The sequence below is a fragment of the Vidua chalybeata genome, chromosome 5, assembly GCF_026979565.1.
Source record: "Vidua chalybeata isolate OUT-0048 chromosome 5, bVidCha1 merged haplotype, whole genome shotgun sequence".
In the NCBI taxonomy this organism is placed as follows: Eukaryota; Metazoa; Chordata; class Aves; order Passeriformes; family Viduidae; genus Vidua; species Vidua chalybeata.
In genome coordinates this window covers 5,388,616-5,415,414 of record NC_071534.1, presented here as the reverse complement: position 1 = coordinate 5,415,414, position 26,799 = coordinate 5,388,616, and the positions used below count along the sequence as shown (strand labels likewise).

The 26,799-nt window shown below is 36.4% G+C and overlaps 1 protein-coding gene across 8 annotated transcripts in view; it reads left to right on the top strand.

Moving 5' to 3' along the window:
* The window catches only part of CCDC91 (coiled-coil domain containing 91), a 113,197-nt gene that overhangs the window by 43,992 nt on the left and 42,406 nt on the right, over window positions 1-26,799 (top strand). For all 8 annotated transcript variants that reach the window (XM_053943988.1, XM_053943989.1, XM_053943981.1 and 5 more), the window contains exons 7-8: window positions 8,040-8,117; window positions 17,935-18,042. In XM_053943988.1, coding sequence (XP_053799963.1) covers window positions 8,040-8,117; window positions 17,935-18,042 — 186 coding nt within the window. The remainder of the gene's footprint in view (window positions 1-8,039; window positions 8,118-17,934; window positions 18,043-26,799) is intronic.

The window sequence follows — 26,799 nt, the reverse complement described above, 5'->3', positions numbered from 1 at the left end:
GAAAAAGGAATGGGAGAGAAGAGATGCCATTTGTAAAAACGAGCAGCTTCAGCCCACAGAGCTCAGGAGTGATGAGAGAGTTCGCTGTCACCGTGAGAGAGTTCTGCATCCACTCAGAGACTGGGGGAAGCTGCCGGTTGTTGGAAAGAGACGGGAAGGATGATGGATGGATGGATCCAGGCACACCAGCCTCTTGGTCTTTGGGAATATCATGGCATAGGTGCTCTTGGCAGCCATTTCTGGGCACAAGAACAAGGTGATTGGAAATGGCCAACATGGATTTACCAAAAGACAAATTATGCCTGACCAACGTGATTGCCTTCTGTGATGAAACTCCCAGATTTGGGATGAGAGGATTGAGGTGTACATTGACTCAATCTGAAGAAGAGAAGGCTTAGAGGAAACCTAGTAGCAGGTGGTCAATACCTACAAAGTTGTCAGAAAAATGGAGCCAGGCACGTTCTGCAGAGGTGTGTAGCAGGAAATGGTGATAGACTGAAACATGGGAAGTTGCAACTTGTTATGAGGAAAAAAGTATTTTATGATGAAGATAAGCATTAGGGTGTCTTAGCCAGCGATGTTGTGAAATCCCCATCTTCAGAGTTTTTCAAGATCTCACTGGACAAGGATCTGAACAATCTGGTTTGAATTCAGTGTTGATCTTGTTTTCAGCAGGAGGTTAAGCTAGATGACCTCCAGAGGTTCCTTCCAACCTGAATGATTGTGTGATTTTGTGATTTAATACTTTGGTTACAAACTGAGAAAAATAAATAGCCTACTCCCAGTCACTAAAGTTATAAGTGCAGTCCAGGGGATATTCCCCAGGCTGAATTATTTGGAATATTTTACTCCAATTTGGCCTACCTCATTGCCAATTAAGGGCAGGGTCAGGAATGCCTGAACCAAAAATCTGATTAATGCAGGATTTGAAATGGTAAACTAGTCAAAATATCAGTTACTGTAAACTTAAATAATTGTTGTATGGAATACAACATTTTTGGTGGTTTTCAGTATATCTTCCATGTTAGAATAGGAGCTTGTACTATGAAACCTATCCATGTTCAGTGTGAGGTTTTACAGGAAGCAAAATAGAGTTGTTCAGCTTCATTACAAGTTCCCTAAGATACACTGGAAGTGTGATGGCCTCCTTATAAAATCTGTGTATCTGTGATTTGGATACCTTTTTCTAGACTGTGGGAGATGCTTCCTTCCAGCTGGAATTTTTCTGAGCTTAGGCAAAAATCCCTTTCTTGCAGAATTCATAGCAGTATCTTAAAATAAGCGAGCAGTAGTTAGTTTTCCTCTTTCCTTTATGTACTTCTTTGTTTTCTCTGGTAAAGGTGCAACTTCTATCTCTTTGGATTTCTTTTTTTCTCCCTTCATGCTTAGACTATTTATGTCCTTTTCAGAAAGTAAAACATATAACCAACAAGTTAATCTTGAAGTTTACAGCTTGATAACAGTTCTCTGATGGAGGAAAATTTTGGGAGTTCAGTTGCAGTGATGTTTGCATTCTGGTTTGGGCAATATAGTCTAACTGACGAGCATCTGATTGTATTTCATATCCCTCTTTTCTCTAAAACAGCACAGTCAGGAGAAGCTTTTCATGCAGATCTTCAGCTAAGAAAGAATTCAAAAGGCTGTATTGTCACCTGCAGTGCCTGTATTTCTTGCTATTTACTTTATCCCAAACTCTTTGATTTTATGCTCAATTTCCTAAGCTGATGGTTATTTTAATTTTTGTTCTAAATTCTCATCAATTCTCATATGAAACAAATACAGCGAGTTGATGCAAAGATGGATACTTGTGTCTCCTCTGGTTGTCCAGTGAATTCTCTGAGTTTTGTTCAACTTGCACATCATCACTTATCTTCTGGAAACCAACAAACAAAAATGTGTTTGTAGCCCAGAATGAGCATGGCAGCCATTTGTGTTGAGGATGCTTTGCTTGTACTTTGATGGGAAAATAGCTATTGGTCAGCTAGTTTTCATATAGTATGTCTGCTTTGGAATGCTTTTAGTGTTCCAAAATATATTTACTAATCAGAAAAGGAGTTAAGATTGAAAGAAGAGATAAGTACATCACCATTGTTTGCTCCCAGAGTTTTAATTAAAGAGGCAGGCAAATAAAATAGTTCGCATACTGAAAATGAAAAGGAGATTCAAATGTAAAGATCTATCTTTCTGTTGATTTTGTGTTTAGTATGATTGTTTATGTTATAATGAAACTTATTTTCTATACTTCAAAAACAAGGAAGAAAACAATTAGGTTTTTTATCACATTGGAAAAATTTCAAAGATACGGTAATCTTAGAGCTCGACATAAAATTATTAATGTATTTACATATAATGATGCTATGAGTTCTTTTTTTATATCTTCTAGAAGTAAATTGTGGAAAGTTTTTATTAATGCTGAAGTGAAATTTATTTCTGCATGCTTTTGAAGCTACTTGACTGTCAAGTTTCTTTGTAGTCATCTTGGGTTTTTAAACATCCATGAAAAGGCTGAAGTTATCCTCTAGGAATGTGCTGTGAACATCATTATGTGTTATGAATAGTACAACTCTATGAAAATTCAATCTATATTCTTTCAATTAGTTGTATTTCTAAAGCATATGTTAGTTACTTCTCAAAGGTTAACAGAGCTGCAGATGGAAATGTTACCCATTTTTGCTGCATAAGGTATCTCTAGTTAAAGTTTTGTTGATATAAATTGTGAGTTTGATTACTATTGGTTTTGACATTTGACATTTCATATGTTTGAAACTGGTAATAAAAGATAGTATCCAGAATAAATATTGGAAAACAACATGGGTACTGTAGTGAGCTGTATGCAGTGGGTCCTTTGGAAGGACTCACCTGTGAGAAATATTCAGCACTCCACTGTTGTTTGCTTTGTAAGATCTTTTTTAGTACTTCCTGTGGAAAAGTTTTGAGAAAAACCAGGTAGCCTCAGAATTAATACGTAGTGTGTTAGGACTTGTTGAAAACAATTGCAGAGTCAGCTAGGTTGGCAAGGACCTTGGAGATCATCAAGTCCAGCCTATGACCTAACACCACCTTATCAACTGAACTGAGTGCCACATCCAGTCTTCCTTCAAACGCCTCCAGGGACAGTGATTCCACCACCTCTCTGGGCAGCCCATTCCAGAGCCTGACTCTGCTCTTTTTGTATCATCCCTTCAGGTATTTATATACATTGATAAGATCCCCCTGAGCCTTCTCCAGACTCAACAGTCTTAACTCTCTCCGTCTCTCTTTATGTGAAGGGTGATCTGGACCCATCATCATCTTTGTGTCCCTTTGCTGGTCTCTCTCTCCAGTATGCCCATGTGTTTCTTTTCTACTGTGGAGCCCAGAGCTGGACACAGGAATGGCCCTAACAGTGCTGAGTGGAGGGGTAGGATCACCTCTTGTGACCTGGGGGCAATGTTTATTCTAATGCAGTCCAGGATTGTTGGCCTCATGTTCAGCTTCTTGTCCCCTGGGGCACACTGCCACCTTTTGGGCGTGGCAGTTTTCAATCAGCCACTTTTCAACCCACTTCTTCAGCTTCTCCTGACCACACTTAGGCAGCTTGCCCATGAGGATTTTAGGGAAGTGTCAAAAGCCAGCAGTAACTAAAATGCCCATGGGATACAGATACATTTTCCAGCACAAATCCAAAACATAGCCCCCTACTGTGAAAAACTTCCCTCTGTCACAGGAAAAACTGGCTCAATTACCTTCCCAGGTGCTGAGTTGGGACTGCCTAGCCTGTAGCTCCTTGTGGTTTCTTGAAGACGGGGATGACATTTACTCCCTCCAATTCTCAGACACTTCTCCAGTCATTGTGATCAGCCCACAGGTATTGAGTGGAGCCTCACAGTTACATCTGCCAGCTCCCTCAGCACTTGTAGGGTCATCCTGTCAGGCATCACAGACTTAATTATGTCCAACTTCCTTAAGTATTTCCTAGCATGATCCTCTTTCCCTAAGCTGCCCTTTTTCCAGACCCTTGCAATGTGCAGGTCAGTCTCCTATCTATAGAAAGAAGGAAAATTCTCCTAGTGTAGTTTTTTCATATATATCTATATGTATCATACATATCTATATATATATGTACCGTAAAGAATTACATAGATACTGATATATTTTTAAATACATTCACTATGTAAAGTTGTGTTGGGTGTTACAACTGGCTTCAGTATCAGTAGCCATTGATGACACCTGGCAACCCTTTCCAAATTAATATTTTGTTCTTTATGGACAATGGTGGATTTTGGTCTGAAGACTGATGCTTTTGAGATAAGAGACATAAAAATATCCTAATGAAGCTCAGAATTCCTTTTATGCCTACTGTCTTGTTTAATGGAAATGTTCTCTTCTTGTCAGCTTCCCTGGCATTGTTCTCTTGTTCACTCCTCCTTCCTTGCTTCCTCTTGCTATCCTGTCCCACCATTTCGATTATGTGGGGAAGTAGGAAAGTATCCAGGACATAACTTGCCCTGCCACATTTGTAGCTTCATGTGGTAATCATATATCCTCTGAACAGAGAGAGACATAGCTCTCCCAGGATTTTCCTGGGAAGCTGTGAGAAGCTGTGAGAAAGCTGTGAGAAAGCTCAGAGAAAGAATTAAAACAATTATTATCTCTCTTTCTGCACATGTTGTTTACAGATATGATTTTCCAGAGTGTGCTACTCATAGTTCACCAATAGTGTGAGAGGTTTTTCCTTTAAAACCAATCAAGTCTCAGCTTAGCGAGTGGGGTTCTAAAAGACGTGCTAATTTCTATTAAACGCCTTCTTTTCACCTTCTGAAGACTGGAGTCTTTTGTTCCTGTCCCTGACTCAACATCTTCATCCCAAAGAATTATCTGTGTAATATTTTAAAAACCTCAAGGCAGCCAGAGAAGGCTTCCTGAGCCAAGTGTAGGTGCTATTTACCATATCATGCAGTTTTGGTAGTAAAATGTGCATTCATACTAACAACATTTTAGCTTTAGCACTTCTTTTTGTTGTTTAATGTCCTCTTCAGGGGAGGGTCTCTGTATGCACATCCTGTAGGGAAGAAGAAAGAGCAGATATAAACTATAATTGTTCTTCACAAAATATTAATGTCTTAAATGTGACAGGGTAGAGATCCTTGTTATACACCTCAAATACTCAGAGAGTGGTGTGGGAACTGTAATTATGTTTCAGTTTGGGGCATGTGCAGGCTCTTCCATACTATTTCCTTTTCATAGTTTTTCACATTTAATCAGTCATAATATTCCCAGCAGGCTCCTCTGTTCACACTCACTCAACTCTGGCTCAACTCATTTCTAACTCAGCAGGAAATGTCCTCACCACCACGATGTTAGGCAGTTCCTTGTGAAAGTTTGTTTGCTACCTCACTTCATTTTTCACCTCAGAGTCTTCCATTGTTATGCTCCAGGTACAAATTATGTTTACTTGTATGAAATAAATCAGTGTCTCCTTGCTTCCTGTGGTGAGCATAAGGTTGTGTATAATGTAGGGGTTTTGGTTATCTTGGGATATCTGGAATCTTTTCTCTCCTCCCTGTATTTTTCCTTATCTTTAGGTTCTTAGCTGTATCTTTCACTAGGATGTTGATGATAGGACCAAAGTGAAAATACTTGCTTTGCTAGAGACCTGGAGATGCTCCCGTGTCTTAGTTTTGCAGAGCTCACATTCTTATTTCACATGAACAGAAATAGTGACCAATCTCTATTTTATACACAATAGCACACTCTAGTGTATATGTTAATTAGCCAGTATGGACTGATTCTCATCATGTTTACCTCAGTTTCTCATTGGTTCTCATCATGTTTACCTCAAGTTCTCCTTTGCATTCAGTATTACTATTTTTTCTCTGTACTTGGGTGAATTGAAGGATATATTTATATCTTCAAATAGGAACGTAGCCATTTCTTAACAGAATCATTATGATGCTAAATGTTATTGGTAATCTTTTTTAAATGGTGCTCTTAAAGAAGAGTTGATTTTATGGAGACAAAAACCTCAGTGCAATGGACTCCACTATGAGAACTTTTAATGATGTAATTGTGTAAAGCAAAGCTGCGTAAGATGGATTTGAAATTTGTCTTCTACTTCAGTTACCAGCAGGGAGCTACAGTTTGCCTTCTTGCATGAGTACAGAAATTAAGAGGGAAGAGAGTGCATTGCTTTCTGAGATACTGGCTCAGACTGGCAGCTACCTCTGAGGGTACCACAGCCTTACAGAAGACAGGCAGTCAGCAGCAACTCAGACACCTGCCTTGAACATTTCCTACAGGAATAGAAGACTCTTTACAGATGTTACAGGAGCGCCTTGGTGTCGATGCTTCAACTTGTGTTACCACATTTAGGACATGACCTTGAACAAGTCACTGGTTCTAAAAACTTGAGGAATTTATTGTAAGGGGACAAATGTCATTTTTTGCTCTCTGTTTTGCTTTGCCTGGTATTGCGAGTGAGAGGCACTGTGCTTTCTACCAGAATAGGATATCTTACTTCCTCAGTCAGAACAATTGAGGTTTTTTAACCTGTATAATATCAGAGTTTGAATGATTTGTGTTGTCAGTGATACATTATTGCATCACTGTGTGATTAAAATGATGTAGCCACATGTTGTGTGTTGTTGTCAGATGTAGTATTTAATGTATTTAATAACAGCAAACCAGTAATATTTAATAATAGCAAACAACAGTATTTAATAACAGCAAATAACAGCAAATAAGAGTATTTAATAACATCAAAATATTTCCATCTTTAATTTTTCTTCTACTTAGCAGTTGTTCTTGCTGGGCTTCACAAAAGCCCACAGTTTTATTAAAGAAAATCCAAATGTCTCATTAGATTTGGGCCAGAGGTAAGAGGACTGTGTAGCTGTAGTTTTCTAGTTTTTGCTAAGAATGACTCTTTCAAGAGAAAGGAATTGAGTGACAGAGCAGAAATCTCTAGTTAAATACAGTTACAGTCTGATTAATTAATTTTCAATGGTCTTACATGCTTTGTTAGACACTAGGTTTTTCTTATTCCAAACACACAGGTCTTAGGAAGCATAGAATTGTATTAATTAATTTCAACTTTATTATGACCCAAAAGGCAAAAAATTATATAGTGTAAGTTGTGTATGGTTTTGTCCTATGATCACTGCAAAGTAACATTTGTGGTTAATGTGTTTCTGCTTTCTGCACCAAGAAAATCCAATGATTTAAATCCAAGATGATTTAAAGCAACTACATCCTGCCATATAAGCTGATACAAGAACAGACCCTGAAGCAAAGAACAAGGAGGGAGGGAATGTTTTTCATCTTCTTACTAATTGGTGATTGGAAAAAGTGGTGCTGCTCATTGATAAGGGGGAAATGCTGGTGAAAATCCAATGAGGTGTTCGCATTGCAGCCTTAGCAAACTATTAGGTAAAGGAAAAAATGATAGAATGTTTCTCTCCAGGTTCCTTTTACATAACTGTGCAGAAAATAAAAAGTGAGCAATGCAGCTTTGTTTGAAAAATCTATTTAGGATTTCTTTTGCAAGAAGACTTTCACGGGAATCTTAAGAATAAAACAAATTATAAAAGAGGAGCCATGTAGTAAGTAGGAGAAAATGTGCATTTTTGAGGAAACTCGATCTGATACTACTTTATCTCAACATTTTTATTGGTAGAGTCAGTAAATAACGTTTACTAAGAAGGTGATTTGGAAGTCCTGCCATCCACAGGTATACCAAAAAAACAAAGGAATTTCTGAAAAAAAAAATTGGAGAACCATTTAGAACTGTGTAGGATCTATAAAGTAAAATTAAGAAATAAAAACAAGTTTGATAGTGGGACCTACTTGAATTTAGTATATATATATATATATACACACATGTATTAATATACATTATATATATAATATCTAAAGGATCAAGCTGTGTGCATTTCTTCATGAAAGATACCAAAACAGGAAATTAATTGGTATTTATTTATTTATTTATTTACTCATTCATTCATTCTCATGAATTGAAATTGTTATATCATGTGCCTAATGTTTTCTGTATTTTTGTACAGGAAAAGCATAAGCAGGAATTAGAAGACATGAGAAAAGCTGGACATGAAGCCTTAGCTATTATTGTTGAAGAATTCAAGGTAAACGAGTCGCCAAGCTAACACAATTTCCAAATGGTGTTATTGTAGCAGTGAATAGGATGACAGCCTGCAGTGCACAATTATTAGTGCTGCTTGTGCTGATTGCTCGACCTCTCTCACTGTCTTTTCTGTTGCTTTCAATTTAGATTGTTTGGTCTGAAATTTTGCATTACATGTTTTCCCAGTCTGCACTTTGGAAAACTTCAGATAGAGTTGGTTAGCCATTTTCAGTAAGGAAACTTAAAACCAGAACAAACCCAAAACTCTCAGTCAGCTGTGGTAAACTTTGGCTTGGATTGTTTATCACAAATCCACATTTTGGACCTCTTCAGTCTCCAGAGCTGCACTTGCAGGAAAGAAGCATCACAGAGCAGTTCAGCAGGTTTTTATCCACACAGCACTAAGGGAGGGAGTTATGGATGAACTAAAGCTGAATCTGTAGTGCTTCTTTCATGCTGTTTTAGTTCCTGTCAGCTTGTAAGATGAAAGAACTGCATGTTACCATGGAGCATAAATCTGTGTCTTTTGTTCTGTTATGGAAACTATTGAGTAAGAAACTCACAAAGGACAAAACCTGAATGAAGTTAGGAGGAGAAGGTAAAGCTAAGAATTCTAATTAGACTTGAAACGGATAATGGGAAATGGAAATTAAGGCTGGTTTTGAAAATTAAAAGGGAAACTTAAGACCTGGTGGTCAACTGTGAGCTGAGAACACAAATCTGACAATGTAGTTAGTGAAGGGAAATTTCAGATTTTAACTGTTTGGTAGCAGTAATTTGTAACCAAAGAATGATCTAGCATGGAGGGCGGGAAGATGTAGTGGTGGGCTTGGCAGTGCTGGGTTAGGGGTTGGACTCAATGATTTTAGCAATCATTTCCAATATTAATGATTTTATGATAATAAGAAAACCTTTTAATAATCTTGCTAGTAACTGTTAGTAGTGTTCTAACTAATATTGAAACTGGCTCTCTGTGGATGTCTGTCTCTATCAATATGACTTATACTAATTTCATTCTGAACATGTCCAGAAAAATAATTTCAAAAGTTTCTATTTCTGAGAAAACTTAAACATGGCCACTGGTGGTGTCCCATTTCTCCATGCCTCCCTCATTTCACTTCTGGGGGAGAATTTTACTCCTCTTCCCTTAATTCTTTGAGGACCCCTTTGCCTTAGAAGTTCTCAAAAGGGAATTTTATTTGGAGTGTGCACCTTTGGATGTGCCTCTGAACATCAATGGCAGCATTTTTAGTTTCTGTTTTGTTCTAGATACGTGTAAAATATCTGTCTATTCCTGTGTGGAGTTACATTTGAAAAAGCTTGTGAGCTTTTGGTAATTGCTGCACTTACATTTCCTTCTTTTTAGTTCTGAAAATATAAGCAAATTGTGAAATCCAACAATTTTATGGTGTTGAATGAAAGTTTTGAATGTTTTCAAGGTGTAATTTTTTACCATTTTAATTGATTTGTGTGAACTAAAGGAGAGCTCTGCATGGGTTATATTGGCCCTTTAAAGGAATAATTTCTTCCTGTGTATTTGGGTAAAGGGATACATTTATATGCTATAATAATTTTTGAAAGCTGTTTTACCAGTCAGCAGCAGCTGGGTAGATCTGACATGCCTTCTGGAAAATAAATTTTATATTTATCAGTTTCAGTGATTTGGCACAAAAGATTAGGGAGTTAATTGAACCCTGTGTTTCTAAACAATGTTTATATTTAGTGTATTATTTCTCATAGAATGTTTATATTCAAGTTACATAAAGTCACTCTTTACGTAACTTGAATAACTTTAATAACTTTAATACCATGGTATATAACTTTAATACCATGTAACTTTAATACCATGGAACCATGACACCTCATACAAAACTTCCTGTTGCATCATGTGCTTAGTTGAACACTCTGATGAGAAGTAATATCAGATATGTCAAGCTCTGATGCAATCAACCCTGTCTGCAAACATGAGGTGACTTATTCATCAGAGTTTTTAAAAAAACCCAAGCATTTTTTTGGGTGGCTGTTTAATACCTTTCTTGTAATCCTTTGCCATGTACTATAAATAAAAAAAAAGTAACACTGTATCATCAGTGAAGGCAAAATCTGTTCTGTAGTTTTGTTTGAGAAAATTATCTCATGGATTCTTTTAAGATGTTAATTCATTGTTAATATTTCAATATGGAACAGGGCTAAGATTTTTTTTTTCTTAAGTAACCGAGTCAAATGTGTTTTTGTAATTATAAAAGTAGTATCTTATGTTCTTGGGGCTTTTTAACTGCTCAGATGCTTCAGAGTTTATTCTGTTTTTCAGATATGGTGGCAATTAGATAACCAAATAAGGGTTCCTAATGTAGCATTGCTTTAGGAATGTAAAGTAAATCTGCTTAGTCCTTTTAATGAAAGACAGAATAATGAGATTCATTAACTCTTTTAATTTACTCATAATTAGCCAAACCAAATTTTGGGCTAAAATATGTCTTCTTTAGAATTTAGACTGTGTTACTTTAATACATAGAATTTATATGCAGAGGTAACTTCAATTTTCAGTAGGTTTTTTTGCAAGTACTATCTAATTAATCCCCAAGTTATCTTGAGTATGGAAATTCACCTATGAGTCTACAAGTCTATGGGTCATTTAAAAAGGAAAGGGAAAGAAAATCTTGTTTGTGTTAAAACAGACTTATTTTGCATTCCTGGGGATTTAATAAAGTGAGCTGATGAGGGTAATTCCAATCAGGGGATTGCTCAGGCCCTAATTAGGTTGTGTTGCAGTCAGGAGTGTTGGAATTCTGACTAATCCTCTCTGAAGTCAATTATAATTCTGTGGTGCTGCTCCAAGCAGAGCCATAGCACAACTTTTAATGCCCAACACTGGTTGTTTAAGGATAGCTTGTGAAAATATGAGCAGTTCATCCTTAGCCTCAGGAAATAATCCCCAGAATGCCTCAAACCCCAAATCCTGTAACTTAGGTATTGAAACCGTGAGTGGAACAACAGTGGAAGAAAGTTGACTGACTTGTCTTTTCTGTATTCCTTGCATAGGTGTTGTTGTTGGTGGATTTGTGAACGTGCCTTCCTTTTTGTTTACAAAGGAAAAGAGATTTGCCATTTTGTAGCTTCTGTGTCTAATGCTGCCAAGCTGGTAACCAGAAAAACAGAGTTTTCTTTCATTCAGAGCTAAGTCCATTCCTTCCAGATGTACTGCTGCAGATCTCTGTTGTTGTTGATGTATCTTCCTGTACTTCCAAATGGTTTACACTTCCTTCTAGTCCCTTTCCTGTATTTTGGGGACTTATTTGTTGTAAAAGTGACAGTATTTCTTTACATGGATCTTCCACTAGTGTGGTATCCCTGGGCAGACCAGGTACTCAAGTTTGAGGACAAACACCCTCAATTCCTACTGCTGACTGGTCCTTCTTAATATGGCAGCAGTGCTGAAAATGCAGCTTACACAAGTCAAATACTGAATGACCTATTTTCAAGGACCTGGATTTACCAAAGCCCTTAGAATTAAATTCAGCTGTCTTTCGAATGTTCACTTGTTGAATGTGTTGGGAAATCCATTAATAGAGACCATTAGATGCTATGTAGCACAAACCCTCAGAAATCTTGGCCATTGTTAAGCATCTCACATTCTAATCTTCCTTACAACAAATAAACCATCCACAACATAGTCAAGAAATTTGTATTAAAAACCACAGGAAAGCAAATTAAAAATTAACTCAGTGTTCTGTGTAGGCCAAGTTTCCCCTTCTCATGTTAACCTAATTTTGTTTCATTTCTCTCTTTCATGTCATTGTTGTTTTAAACTTTTATCCCTGGTAATTAACCACGGTAAAGAAAAGTAAATGTAGATCTTGGAAGTTTTGCTTGTGGGATCACATCACATCTTAAGATATTTACCACAAGCAACATAAGAATTTCTCCTGTGCTTGTTTAGTCAAGCTTTTGTTCTGAAATTCTCACAGTTCTGTAAATAGATGAGTTAATAGTTTTAATCTGTTTTATTTCTCATCCTGTGAAATATCCTCTAATGTAAGCTTTAAAGAATATGAGGTTACATGCAGGTGTATTTATTTGATGGGTTTTATTTCCTTCGATTATTTTATGCAATTAATAGTGTTCTAAAACACAACCTGCATGAATCAGATGTGTGTTTCCTTTGTCAAAATGAACTTCAAGGTGAAAAGTTCTTCCCAGCCCTTGCTGCAGTAAGGGTTTTGTCCATCAGTTTTCAGTGTAAGATGATGGGGTTTTTTTCAGATTCTCAGAATGTAAGAACAGACAGATTTTCAAAGCATGGAATATGTGGGAGCCATCTGATTTTCTTTCAAAAATATTTGTGCCAATAATACACCTCTGAACTGAAAGGTTACCCTCAATAAAAAAAGGGAAATTTTAAAGGATTTCATTACAAAAGAAGTTAATCTAGAATCAGGATATCTTTTTTTAGACATAGTTTATCCCTAGTGAGGGAAAACTCTGAAATGTGGCCAGTTCTCAGCTCTTTTAAACATCAGCTTAGCTTATTAAGTTTCCAAGTTGACATCCTGGCTCAGAAAGGCCTGACACATGAATAAAAGGACAAATCCAAAATTCTTGCAAGGGCTTGTATTTCACTTCCAACTTCTATGCTTGTTCATATGCAAGTCACACTAGAATTCAAGTGAGCCTAGAATATAAAACAGTGTTGTTTTTTCTTATGGAGAGGTGGTGGCTGGAAAAGGAGACATTCCTTGGGATTTTACAGTATGAGTACTTCTGTACAACAGTGATGCTACCATGGAAGTCTCTCTACAGAATTCCAATACAAGAAAGGTACAATCAAGTCTCATACCTTCAGAGATCTGGCTATCAAAAGTATTTTATCATTGATTAAATGGCCTTAACGTTTTGAAAGCAATTATAAAAATTGCAAGAAATCTCTCCCTCCCCTTCTAGTAAGGATGAATTTTGTATGTGCTTCTGACTATAGAATAATAAATAGAGTGTTAAATAGTATAAAAATTGGAAGATTAATAGAAGATTAAGAGTTAGTTTGCAGTTTGTTTCTGGCAGGAGTCTGAGAGAACATTGTTTTGTGGAAAATAAATCCTTTCCCCTCGCATACCAGTAAAACTGAGCTATCTAGATAAACACAGCATAGTATTCAAACTCTAAGTTGTTGATCCTTACTGGTATGGATCAACACAGTTTCAACCACAAGCAGTTGAATATGCTTGTGGATATTCAACAAATATCCACAAATATTCAACAAATAAAAAATTCAAATTTTTATATCACTGCAAAAAATACATTACCCCTTTTTTTTATTTATTCCATAGCACCTAAGTGGACATGATTCATGTTCACTAAAAAGGCAGGCTCACCTGGAAATAGCCCAGTCATGAAAATCTGCAGTATTTTGGGCTGAAGTGGATAAGTTGAATTCTTTTGAAAAAGACATTTTCAGAAATCTTCTAGTTTTATTTGTATCATCTCTGTCTTAGCTAATAGCTGAATTAAAACCTAACTAGTCAAATACTGCATTTTATTGAGTTAATGCATCTTTTCCACAGGTCAGGAAAGAATTTGCATTGTGTCCTCTGCTCTGTTTTATCATTCAGCAATTGGTTAATTGCATTTCACCCTTAAATGAAGTAGTAGCAATTTATTAAATGGTGGAGACAGGGTGCTGAATTAGATGAATCATTGTCTAATGCTATAAAGCATAAAAATTCCGAAGTACTATTGCTGTATTTAATACAGTTCACATGTTTGAAGCAGTGTGGTAACTTCTCATTAGTAAATTTTATTTTTAAAGATGACTTGCTTTGGTCATCCTGACTCAGTAATTTTTAAGTAAAGAAGTGGTTTGATGTACTGGCTTCCATTTAGCTACTTAAACAAGCCAATGATGCTTGAGCAGGATATTCTTTTGGATTGACTATGGCTTTTGATACAGTGCCTTTAAGAAACATTCTAAAATACAACCCAGCAACGTATACACCAGGATTTGTATTTCATACTGATGTTACATATGAGTAGGTTTAACATTTTCACACAATGCTGTGCATCTGGGAAGCCTGTGTTTTGCATGGGTCAGAATTGCTTTTAATTTTTCTTTTTTTTTTTTTTTTTTTTTTTTTTCAGAAGAGATAGGAGAGAATAATGACCTCTGCTTTGTTTTTCCTGTTGCCTTTATTCTGACTAGCTTTTTCCTATAACAAAAAGAGGGAGTTGAAAGAAAGGGGTTTGGTAATTTGTTACTCTTAGGGAATTCAGGAAGAATTGCGATAATGGTCTTATTTTGCCTATTTAATTCAAGAGGGTTTCTCATAAATTCTAGCTTCTGGCCTTACAATAAATTCTGTCTGGGCAAGTAGCTGTGGTTTCTATGGCCAGTAAAATGAACACATTATGCACTAGGGCTGTGCAAGTAGGTTTGTATTAAAAATAGGCTGGGGTGTCCACTTTTGGCAAAACCGTAGTTACTGCACTTTTGCCTTTTTTAGTATGAGGAGAAATTTTAGAGATAATCTGGTACTCAGTATGTAACACACTGTAGAAATACAGGATGAAGTGTTGTGATCATTTTTGGTTTTAAGCTTTTCTTCTCATATTGGGCACAGTGCAGTTTTTCAGTCCCTGATGTGTGTGCAGGAATGCTGTCCTCCAGGATTCCCCCACACAGGTAGTGTGCTGTCAGTTCCAGCACTAAATACTCTGACAAGTGCTAAGACATGTAATAGATGTGTAATCCCTTAAGAACCTCCCAGGGTGATCATGGATCTTTTTATGATATTTGAATTTACTTTCAGCTCAAGGTCCTCTAAAATTATTTCAATGTGTGAAACTTAAAGCTAAGGTTAGTTCTTTACCTGAGCTCAAACAGGGGTTCAGACTAATTTACTTAGTTTACCTAGTTTAATTGAAGAATGTTTTGTACAATCATTTAGATGTGTGAAGATTTTTATAATGGTTTGAGGAAATAACATTTTTTTCTGTGATTTTTTTTATAATGCATCATGTATCAAACTAAAATGAAGACTCTATAGAGAACTTAAGAGGTTTCATTCTATTTGTTCTGTCAGAAGCCACCATGACCTTTTGGTTATTGAAGGAAAAGCAGTGTCAATTCTCTGACAATTTTTTTGGGTTAGTAGAGAGATCAGAAAGTGGGGAAGAAGCCAAGGCTGGATGGGGCTCTGGGCCACCTGGTGTGGTGGAAGGTGTCCCTCCCTATAGCAGGGACTTGGAGCTACAGGATCTTTGAAGTCCCTTCCAACCCTTAAAATCCTGTGATCCTGTGATTCTATGATGACCCTTCCCAACCAGTGTCAAGGAAGTTCATTGCACTATCTATAGAAGGAAAAATTAATTATCAAGAGCACTCATATTGAAATCCTACCTTTGACTTCCTGCAAGAAGTGCCATAGGTGACATTCTGCTGTAACCTTACTTGAAATTATTCCATTAAAAGGAGACTGCTTCAAGAATGCCAGCTTGGTATTAGGTATTAGGTATTGGTATTAGGTCATTGGCCATAGATTTATGGAATGTCAGCCCAGCAGCATAATTAATAGCTCCTCCTTAACTAATTAAGGAAGAAAGTGGTGTTTCAGCAGTGATCAGAGTATTTGCCCAGGATAGCAATTAATCAAAAGTCTTCTAGTATCATTGTTGTTGTAACTATAAGATTAGAGATACCAATCATCAAGTAGCCAAATGTGTGTTTCAGTTTAGCAAATGAGCTAATTGGTAAAGATTTTTTCTTTAAATTATTAAATTTGAGTAGTTGATTATCTTGAAATTTGCCAGAGATTTGGATGGGTATCACACATCTTTGCTGCATTTCCCACTGAGAAACCTGTAGTACTACACAGGGAGATTTTTCTCTCTCCTCACTTGGCCAACTAGTGGAAGAGTCAAATACAGCATCAATGCTGTGGTACTATTTAAACTGAGTTAATAGTGAGTATGACAGAAAAGGAAGGCTTTTGTTTCTGAATGTGGAATTTTATGTATTTTCTAAAGAAAAATAGTATTAATAAGTTAATTTTAAAAATTTAACAGCCTCTACATGCCATCCAATGAATAATAATCATTTCATTGAAAACTGAAAGTTCTTTATACCATTTAATAGGATTTTAGCAGTTGCCAGTGAAGTCTGCACAGCAAAGTGCATAAGGTGACTCAACCCTTGGCATGAGCAAGAAACTGTCTGAGAAATGCCATGGCAGCCTAATGACCATTCTGTTACTGTGTTCCCTAAGAACGGAATTATTTTATTTTCTTTTGTACTGGTTACATGCAACATTCCTTGCTACAATAATTTAGGCAAAAGAAAGAACCGAAATCCCAAGGTCCAGGCTTCATTTTTGCCAGTGATATGTGGCTATTTCTAATTTAGGCAGAGTATAAAGATTCATATACAGAGGCTGAACTTCTTTGAGAGTTCAGTTTTTCTGAGTGCTCAAATTTCTATGAATGAAAGAACTTAATTTAGTTATAAATAAATTGGCTTTTTTGAAAATAAACTTATGATTTGCTAAATACCTTGCAAACACCAGTAAATGCATTCTTACTGTTTGATTAAGCACAAGTTTTAACCTTTTTAATCACTGAACTTGTGCTGAGAGCTGCTACCATGGTACAGCATTACTGAAGAACAGCAATTTTGGCATAAGAGGATAGTTAGTGGAAAGTTTGGAAAGGTAATTGAAAAATTGTCAGAAGATTTTATCTTTTTTATACATTCTTGGCTTTTTTTAAAAGTATTCAAAATTTTATTTGATGTGTGTGTTATGTTCCATGAAGTAAATGTATCTCTAAAATAAAGACTGTTTGAAAGATGGGGATTTTTTTCTTTGTCTGCATTTGGGCCAGAGGTCTGTTTTCTGTAAAAGTCATGTCTGTTTTAACTTACCCAGTCATTTTGACTACTTCAGAATATTGATTACTAGTTAAGAATAGTTTGGTACACTGTGTATAAATAGCCCGATGGATATTTGGAAAGTGGCAAAAAGATTTTATCAGAGAAAAAGGTTTAAATTCCATGAGCCAGGTAAATGTTTACCTACCATCATTGTTTAGGGAAACCTGAGCATAATTCTCCAAATGATAATTTGGTTTCTTCATGTATCTTCAAGATTTTTATTTCTCTTGCTGCATTCAGATGCTGGAGGTTTTGCAGGGCTCAGCCAAGCGTGCGTGAGTTCAGACGTGTGCACAAACACGTGCTCACACACTCACAGCTCCTGCTCCCATCAGCTGTTTGTTGCTGCCATGGTACTTTGGCTTTCCACACTTCGCCTTCCACTGCTTCACATTCAAGTGTGAACATCCTGGGGGGGCATTCTTTTATGTTCTATGTTACTCAGAATTTCCATCTGCTTTTACTTGACTTGTGGTTGTGAAGATCATGCTTGGCCCATGGGATCTTACACAGTGGCGAGAGGATGTGGAGTTTTGTCAGCCAGGGAAATATGTCTGGCTTTTTCTTTTTTTTTTTTTTTCTTCTCTTCAGCAGCTTTCATATGCTCCTCTTCTTGTGTGGTCCCACTAAAATGAGTATATTTAACAGAAATACTCTCCCTCTCTATCTTCTGTGTGCTGCTGTCTTTTAGGCAGACTGTATAAGAAATCTGAGATACAAAAAATGTTAGTCATGACTGAAAACAAGGTAGTGTTACATAGAAAGGTACTTTAATCATTGCACATTCCAAATTTATAACAGCATTCCACATTCTGGTTATAGATGAGTCTTAATGGATCTGCAGTTACCAATAAACATCCCACTTATATATTTGTTGAGTATTTTGTGCCTTTTTTTGCAGGCACTGCTACAATCTACAGTTCAGCAGCAAGAGGCAGCTATTGAAAAGCAGTATATATTAACCATTGAAAAGCATTCTCACAAATGTGAAGAGCTCCTTGATGCTCAGGTATGGATGTGCACATGCAAGAATTTCCATGATTTTCTTTTAGTGTCAACTCTTGCCTGTTCAAAAAAAAATATATTAATATGTATGATCACCAAAGTAAATGTTCCATCTCTCACCTTGTTTCCTCAGTATGCCACTAAACACAAGTATTTTAAAAATGCGAAATAAATAAAGATTCTTCATCTATTGGGATCAAAAATGTTCTATAACACTGGAGCCTGCTTGGAACAGATACAAGGAGAGTGTAGCACTGAGGAAAAGTCTCAGAGCAACTTAATACTTACTTCTTAACAGTTGCCATTTTCTGTGGTCTTGGAGAAACCATTCAGTTAATTTTCATTTATGTGGTTAAATGCAGGATTTGATTGTGTGAGATTTGCATGAATTTTTGGTCCAAATTTTGAGATGGTTCTTAGATGGTAGATACAAATGTGTTGTCCACACCTATTTTTATATCATAGAATTCTTACCTAAAAATAAAAAGCTATGAGGAGCAATATAATATCCAGAAATATATATATGCATTAATGGCCTAAATTGGCTCATTTAGCATGACCTGAGCAAAAGCACACTGCACAGCAAGTATTTGAGATCAGAGCAATTAGTGATGAGTCTCTGAACAGTGTCAACCTGGTTTGTTATCAATAAGATCTTGATTTGACTGAAGTGCAGCTCCTGAATCAAAATAATAATACCCATGATCATGGAAGTTTAAAAACCAAGAAGTTAATTCATTAATAGCCCCCTGGAGTTGCTTATATTGCAACTAAGTTACCTTTTAAGTAGTGTTAGCAACAATTCTGCAAAAAATACCAAGGATATTTTTTTTAATTTTCGTGGAGTATCTTAGTCCTAATACATCAAAAGTCCCCTTGAAGGACTCCACCATTTCCAGAAGTGTTTTATGACTATTTGACTGGTCTAACCATATCAATTAACACCTGGTGCAAATGTGTGTTAAATATATAAGAATCTGTGTAAACAGTGTGAAGGAAAGATGTCATAATGTGGAGAAATTGATTGCATCATGAGTGACGTTATTGCACTGAACTGCAGTTATTTAATACTTGCTATAAAGCTCTAAGAGCAAGTAAAAATGAATTTTTTAAAAAAATGTTTTGTGTTTTTGAAATGAACACATCGTTTGCTAACTTGATATCACTTTCTGAATCTTAAAAAGGAATGAACCTTATGAAATACAAAAATGTCACAGGAAGATTTTTTGAGATTGTTCTTACAGACTGAGCAATAACTTGAACCTGTGATCAGTCAGATTTGCATCAAAACCCCAAAAATGGGACAGAAGTGTGGAAACATGTTGAAGAGGTTCAGATTTACCTGGGGAGAACCCAACAATGTAAAAAACTGTTCTTGGTCATAGGACAGGGAGTGGTTATGACAAAACACAGTGCCCAGTTCACATCATGTCTGCATTTAACACTCCTTTGGATCCCAGAAAAAGTGTATATTTTGTTCACTAACTTCCAAGTCATTTCTCATTCAATAAAATGGAGGTTTTTCACCTCTAATTGTAATGTAACACTGAGATTTTGAAGCCTAAACAAATAGACAAGTGTGGGTGCTTGTGGTTGAGCTATCAGGTTTAATTAAATATGATTTATACTGGCAGATTTTATTCACTCATAAAACTACATTGAACGATCTGAGAAGTGGGTGGTATGTTTTTTATTCTTTTTGAACACATCTATTCTTAAATGTATGTTTTCGTGTTTATTTTCACACTTCTTTTTCTTCAAATGACTTTATGTGCTAACAGTTGAGTTTGATGAAATTACTGCTGATATTTATACACAGATTTCACTGCTGTTTTATGTTATGGGATGCATAGCCACATTTACATGGAGATTTATGAGTGTTTGTATCGCTGTAAAGAATTTTTTTGGTGCAGTAATAATTGCACAGTGCAAGTATACACTCAACACAAAAATCGCTTCCTTTTTTTGTTCCCTTCTAATATTCTTGCCTTCAAAGTTTTAAGCCTGTGTAAAACTGTCAAACCACATAGTTTTTTGCGCTCATTTGCCATTCTTTTTAAATTTTCTACTGTTTTATTTCCCATACCACACAAACAAGATTATCTCATGATAACTCCTTTGTCATGCCTTCTACTTACTCTCGTTTCCCCCCTACATTCCCATGCTCCTCCCTCACAAAAGTGTCTTTGAGATGGAGGAAAAGCTGTTTTTCTCTGTTTGTCTTTAACCTTTTGTTAGAGTTTATTGAAGTTTCTAATTTTGAAGCTTAATTATATCAGGTGGAGGTGCAGGTTAAAATCCTGTCCAGAGAGGTGCTATTCTGGTGATGATGTTCAGTGTACAAGGATGGGGAAAGAAGTTTTCCAGGGGGAAAGAAATTTTCCAGGATGGGGAAAGAAGTGAAAGGCCTCATTGCATGGTCCTATCCCAGTTTCCAGCTGAAAAAAAATACCTGCAGTTGATATTTGATCATTATGTGTCAGGCTTGTCAGCAAACTGGCTCTCTGTGGGTAGCATCCTGGGTGATGATCACTGGAATGGTTCCTTCCCAGGTGACAGCCTCTAGGGCTGCTGATTCTCCCAAGGAAATGCACTCCCATATCCAAAGTGGTGTGGGGAGCAGGGGAGGAGGGGATTCTGCTCCTCTGCCTCTCTGCTCAGGTGAGACCCCCCTGCAGGGCTGCCTCCAGCCCTGGGATCCCAGCACAGGAAGGACAGGGAGCTGCTGGAGCCAGGCCAGAGCAGGGACACCAAGGGGATCAGAGGGATGGAGCAGCTTTGTTGGGAGGAAAGGCTGAGGGAACTGGTATTGTTCAGCCTGGAGAGGAGAAGGCTTTGGGGTGACCTCACTGTGGCCTTGCAGTGCCTGAAGGGAGCCCACAGGAAAATGGAGAGAGACTCTGGACAAGGGCCTGGAGTGACAGGAATGGCTTCACACTGACAGAGAGCAGGTTTAGATTGGATATTGGGAAGAAATTCTTCCCTGTGCAGGTGCTGAGGCCCTGGCACAGGTTGCCCAGAGAAGCTGTGGCTGCCTCATCCCTGGAAGTGCCCAAGGCCAGGTTGGACACTTCCTGGGCAACCTGGGCTAGTGGAAGGTGTCCCTGCCCATGGCAGGGGGTTGGAACCTGGTGACCTCCAAGGTCCCTTCCAACCCAAGCCATTCTGTGATTCCATGATGTCAACATTTCACGAAGCAAACCAGGCACATTCTTGTGGCACGTTCAGGGACACCAGTGTCGTGGTGTCCTCCATCAACGAACAGGACAAAGATAACTCTTTTTCTCTATGCCAGAAATCACTCATGTAATATACTGAATATTTAGGAAAGCTATGCTTGTAAGTTTACTTTTCTAGAGTTTGATGATATCAGAAAATGCCAGTAGAAAATATATCAGTTCTTTACAAGCTGGAAAATCACAAATTTCATCCTCATCTTTTTCTGAGACACAAACCTTTGATGCCTTCTGAAAAGGAACATCAATCGTGGTCTTGTGGTTTTAATCATGTGCTGTGTGAAAATACATGATGAAAAACATAATCAACAAAGTTTTGAATAGATTTTTTTTAATACTCAGAAATTTGTCATACTATTCAATCAAAGCAGGTGGTGTTAAAATGTGTCTATAGCAAGGTACATTTTTTTATTCTTCTTAAAACAGTCAATGATATGTGTATCAAAATAAAATCTTAAATTCCTACAGCAGTTACTTTTCATGATGATTTTATGTGTCTGAAACAGGTCTCACATTTCTAGATGCAGCAGCATTTAACACAACTAGAGTTACCCCCATGTCTTTAATGTTTTTCCCACTCTGTCATGATGTTGGCTGTCATTTGTATGATAAACAGTAGTTCAAAATCTCTTGCACAAAATTTTTTGTCTCTTTGAGACTCTCTCAGAGAAGTACTGGTTTATCTTCAATATGAAAACAACTGGTCAGTCAGAATAAAAATTCCACTGGCTGGAGCTCATCTTTTAAAGTTTATGATGCTTTCAAGAACAGCTTGTGGACAAGCAGGAAACTGGTGTGACAATAGTCACAAAGTGCTGGAATTTGATAGGTATCTTATCTTCTCTAGTATTTGGATGATTCATTTTGATGTTTTGCATAATCTTTTGTGAAAAGTACCAGTATGCCTCCCAACTACTCCTAGAATGTAGAATGTAGGAAATAATAATATTCTTTTACAGCAATTGTTTGTATGCCAGGGAAAATGTTTATTTCAATTGGAAACTCAGTTTCACAGGACGTATAATTTTCTTTGATTCCAAATAATTACTTTTATAACTACTCAAAATGTGCTTCATGCTTCTATAATAATGCTTATTTTATGAACTTTGATTATGTTTTTCTTCTCTTGAAAGAGGCTCTGTGTTTTTCCCATCTGATGGTAGTAATTGTGAAATATTTTTAATGCCTGATCTTGAAGGGGCCATATGCAAACTAGATTCTGAGAGTCTTGAGAATATTTGCATTTTTAGGAGACATTGGCCAAACTTTTGCAGTGAGAGTAGTAATGCTGAAGACTTGCAGACTGAAAATACTAACACTGCGGTGGGCATAACCTTTCTGGTTCAATAATTCCAACTATGATAGGTTTGGAAATTATTTAGAGTACTTACCATGTCCCCTTCTTTGAGCATTTCCTCTCAATTCCCAGAAATCTTGTCATTTGCTGCTGCAGAAATATTTGTTTATTCATTCCCTTCAAAACCAAGTACTTCCAATCAGTCCTTCCTGTTACATTTTCATGTAATTCACCTTCACATAATTCATCTAGTTGTGTGTTTTCAGGTCTGTTGCTCTTTTGCCAAGAGTGGAGTTACACTTTCTCAGAACTTAAAGGAGCAAAAAACAAGGATCGATTGAAATCCTGTGACAAATTTGAGACATGTATTCCTGAATTCCTGATACCTCCTTGATTTCCATGTATATAGAGAGAATCAAAATGAAAAGAGCAAGAATCGGCTTTTCCTGTGCTGGGATGGCTTTTTGTTTGTTTGGTTGCTTGTTTTTTCCAAATTATGAAATTTTTTTCAGGATTTCTCTTGCTTGAACAGGGAAGTGGGACCAAGATGACCCACTATGATCCCTTCCAGCTTGACCCATTCTGTGATTCTGTCGTTCCACAAAAAAACCTGGTAACAGGCATAATTGTTTGGTAGTGTTTTTTTTTTAAATATAAACCCTTACCAGAGTTTACTAACTCAGTTTCAATATACCCACTCTCTGCTAGTTGGAGGTTAATTTTGCAATCCCTTTGCACTGTTAATTCAGCCATGATACTTTTAGCGTCTCCACCAAAAATCTTATTTGGAAATTACATTTGCTTCCTTGAATTTGTCAAATGGCTCTTGCAAGTAGCTCTTTAGAGTGATTTTTTTTTTCTTTCTCTCTTTTGCTTATATAACTTGTTATCTTCAAACATTCACTACTTGTTAGGAATTTATGCCCTCAACTCTTGTTGATACTCTGAACAGCTAAGCAATACAGAATGATTTTTTTCCTCAGTTATTTTTCTGTCACCCGTAGTTGGAAAAAAAAAAAAAACTGGGTTTGTTCTGTTTTGCTGTCTTCTATTATTGAATATTTTGCTGTTTACATTGGTCATATCTTAGGAGTTAATTTCCTTTATTTCTTCCTGATAAATTGAGCAATTTGTGAAGAACTCATATGGGAAATGAATTAGATCACAAAATAGAAGAAGTAATTGATACTTTTTTATTAATGTCACATTCTTATGAAGTTCCTTATCTCTGTATCCCCAGGAGCTTGAAGTGTGTAGGGTTTTTAATCATCCCTATTACTATGTACCCTTTCCAAGAAAAGTATTTTCATTATGAGATGTCTTTATATATCTTCCTACTTATTTATAAAAACAATGAAGTACTTATGCAGGAAAATGTTTTAAACCTAATTTCGTTCTCTGATATGGCTCAAATGATACAGTTTGTGCACTCACTGTATGCTGCTGAGTGGAAACCTATCCTTAGTTATTTTATTACAGCTATTACACTTTTTCTTTATATTTACATTGTTTTAGCTTTTCTCATGTAATAATGTTTTGCTGCTTCCTGAGCTTGGAAAAGCTCTGCTGCTTTGTTAGACACTTGGACCTCAAACTGGCAAAAATATACAGTTCAACCATGCAGTAATAAGTTAAAATTTGAGGAAGTGGAAATATGTACCAGATGTTGGAATTCTCCAGACAGATTTTCCACCTTGCGCTGCCAAACACTTGAGATGCCACAGATAGTGAGGACAGTGTAAGAAACCAGTTACAATTACCAGTCCTTATCATTTGACTTAGGCAGAGCTTAGCAGTGCTGAAGAAAAGGTGCAGTATAAAAGAAAATGTTGTTAAATGTAGACATTTAATGTAGCCTTATTTAAAGGAGCAGAAAACCATTACTAGTATTTTAATAAGGTTGCCTTTTTCCTCAGGATAATATTTTGAATAGGATGTAGAAATGGGAATATTTTGATAACATTACAAAATCACAATGTATTTTTGTTACATCACCTTCCTCTCCCATAGATAATAAAGTTTCCCATAGCCTGTATTATTTCTTCCTACTGTTAGATCCCTTCATGAGAGACAGAAATAAAAGTAGAACTTAGTGAGTTAAGGTTTCTTTTAAAATAGGTGAACAGATTTGAAGTGTTGAATTCTTAAGAAGCCTCATCCAGTGTTTTATTTTCCGTGCTGGTGAATGAAGTGCTGAAACATTTACGAAATATTCCTGAAGATAATTTTCCCCAAGTCTTGAGGGAGGAGGATGGTTCTATGTCCATATATTGTGAAGGTACAACCCCCCCCCCAGTATTGCAGATGACATTATTTTGTTTTTCTCTATTAAACAATTAACTACAATGCAGTTTCATTAGATTAAAAAATTCAGAAGATGCTTGTTAAAAGGAAAACTGGTCTTTCACTGAGGGTGAATTAGACATATGAATGCCTCAATATACTGGTTTTGGTAATGATGGCATTTAAAGAAGTTTCCGGGTATCATTTCTTTAGTATATGACAATTGTTTCCTCAGATGAAAGATCTGTGGAAGAGGGAAACACCAATAACTTGTTGCAGTGATACACCAATTAATGCAAAGCCTCTTTTACATGTTTAATTTTAGGATAGTCATATTGACTTTGGTGGTTCTGTGATTTTCTTTGCTATTTTATTTTTGGATTATTATCTGACTACTTTTACATAAGCTATGAATAGCAGCTGACAAAATTAATTAATCCCTGCCAAATTTGGTGATCCTTGAATGATGATTTACTCAATAGTGAGAAGGAACCAATCTGCAGAAATATAAATTGGATGTCCATTACTATAGCAAAAAAAAAAAAAAAAAAACATTTTTATTTAGGGATGAAATCCTGGACACATTTCATTTTAAATGAAACAGTACAGGACTCAGAAATAAATTATGTTTTTAAAAAGCATTCAAGTTCATGCAAGACACCCAATTTTTTGTTTGACTTTAAATTTGGAGTTTAGGATTAAGAGGAATATGCAAGGAATTATAACTGCAGTGAGTTAAAATTAGTTATTGATAGCTTTAATGCATCATTTTAGCTGTAAAGGAGCTCATCTCATGCATTATTTCATTCACCTCATAAGCTGGTGTAATATCTTCTATGTAATCCCTCAAATTATGCTTACCTGAAAGAAAAATTTCACGATTCTTCAGAAATAAATTTAATATATAAAGATAACAAAAAAGACTGACTAGTTGCTATTGTGATTAAATCTGTTTACAATGTCTTCTCTGACTCACATTCCAGGAAAAAAAGAAAGATTTTTTGGATTTCTTTTTTACAGGAATCAAGAAAAACCACAGGACCTCTGTATTTATATTTGAATCTACATCAAACGATTTTCATTTGGAACCATTGCCTAGAGAACTTCTTGCAGGGAGGAAAACATTATAACCTATTTTTGAATGCCTTTTGTTTTAAGCTGATTTTCACAAGACTCTTCTTGACCCTCTCATGTTACTTTCCAGAGGATAGGGTAGAAATACTAGTATTTCTCTCCACTGTGGAATACCACGTTTTAGAAAAGTTTGGGGCTTTTCTTCTTTTTTTTTTTTTTTTGAAATCTCTTTCCGATGTTTTACTGAGCCATCATGTCATGAGACAATTTGCTCTTCAGAATTTTTACAACTCAGAATTTTGCACTCTTAACCCTATACTCCCTGTCTAAGGAATAGGAGGAGGTCACTTACAGCTTTGTTGGAAAGAAGTGAGAGTGCTAGGCTATGGAAACCAGGTAAAGTGATGTATTGAAGAGCTGAAGTATTTGTTGTACCTAGGCTAAAGGTTTTTTAGATCTCTCCAAGTATCTCTACGTAGTGTTTAACTCTCTGCTGTGCCTTATAGATAACACACACAGTGTGAATGTGCAGCCTAGGAAACTTACACTGGGTGAAAACTTCCCTGGTACTCCAAAGTGCAGCTTTCACTGACATTTATTTTTGTCCCTCACTGATTCATGCACCATATTTCCAGTTCTGTAGCCGTCACTTTTTATCACTTTCCATCTTTGCTCTTAATTCCAGAAACTCAGTAAGATATATTTGTTTATTAACAGTTGGATAATTTGATTCAAAGTTCCAACATATTTAGATTGGTTTTTTACCTTTTTTCTGCTTCTTGGGTTGTTGATTAATAAAAAAAACCATCACCTCAAGTTCTGTTTAAAAACTTCATGGACCTTTGCAGGGGTTAATTGCTTTTTTCCAAAT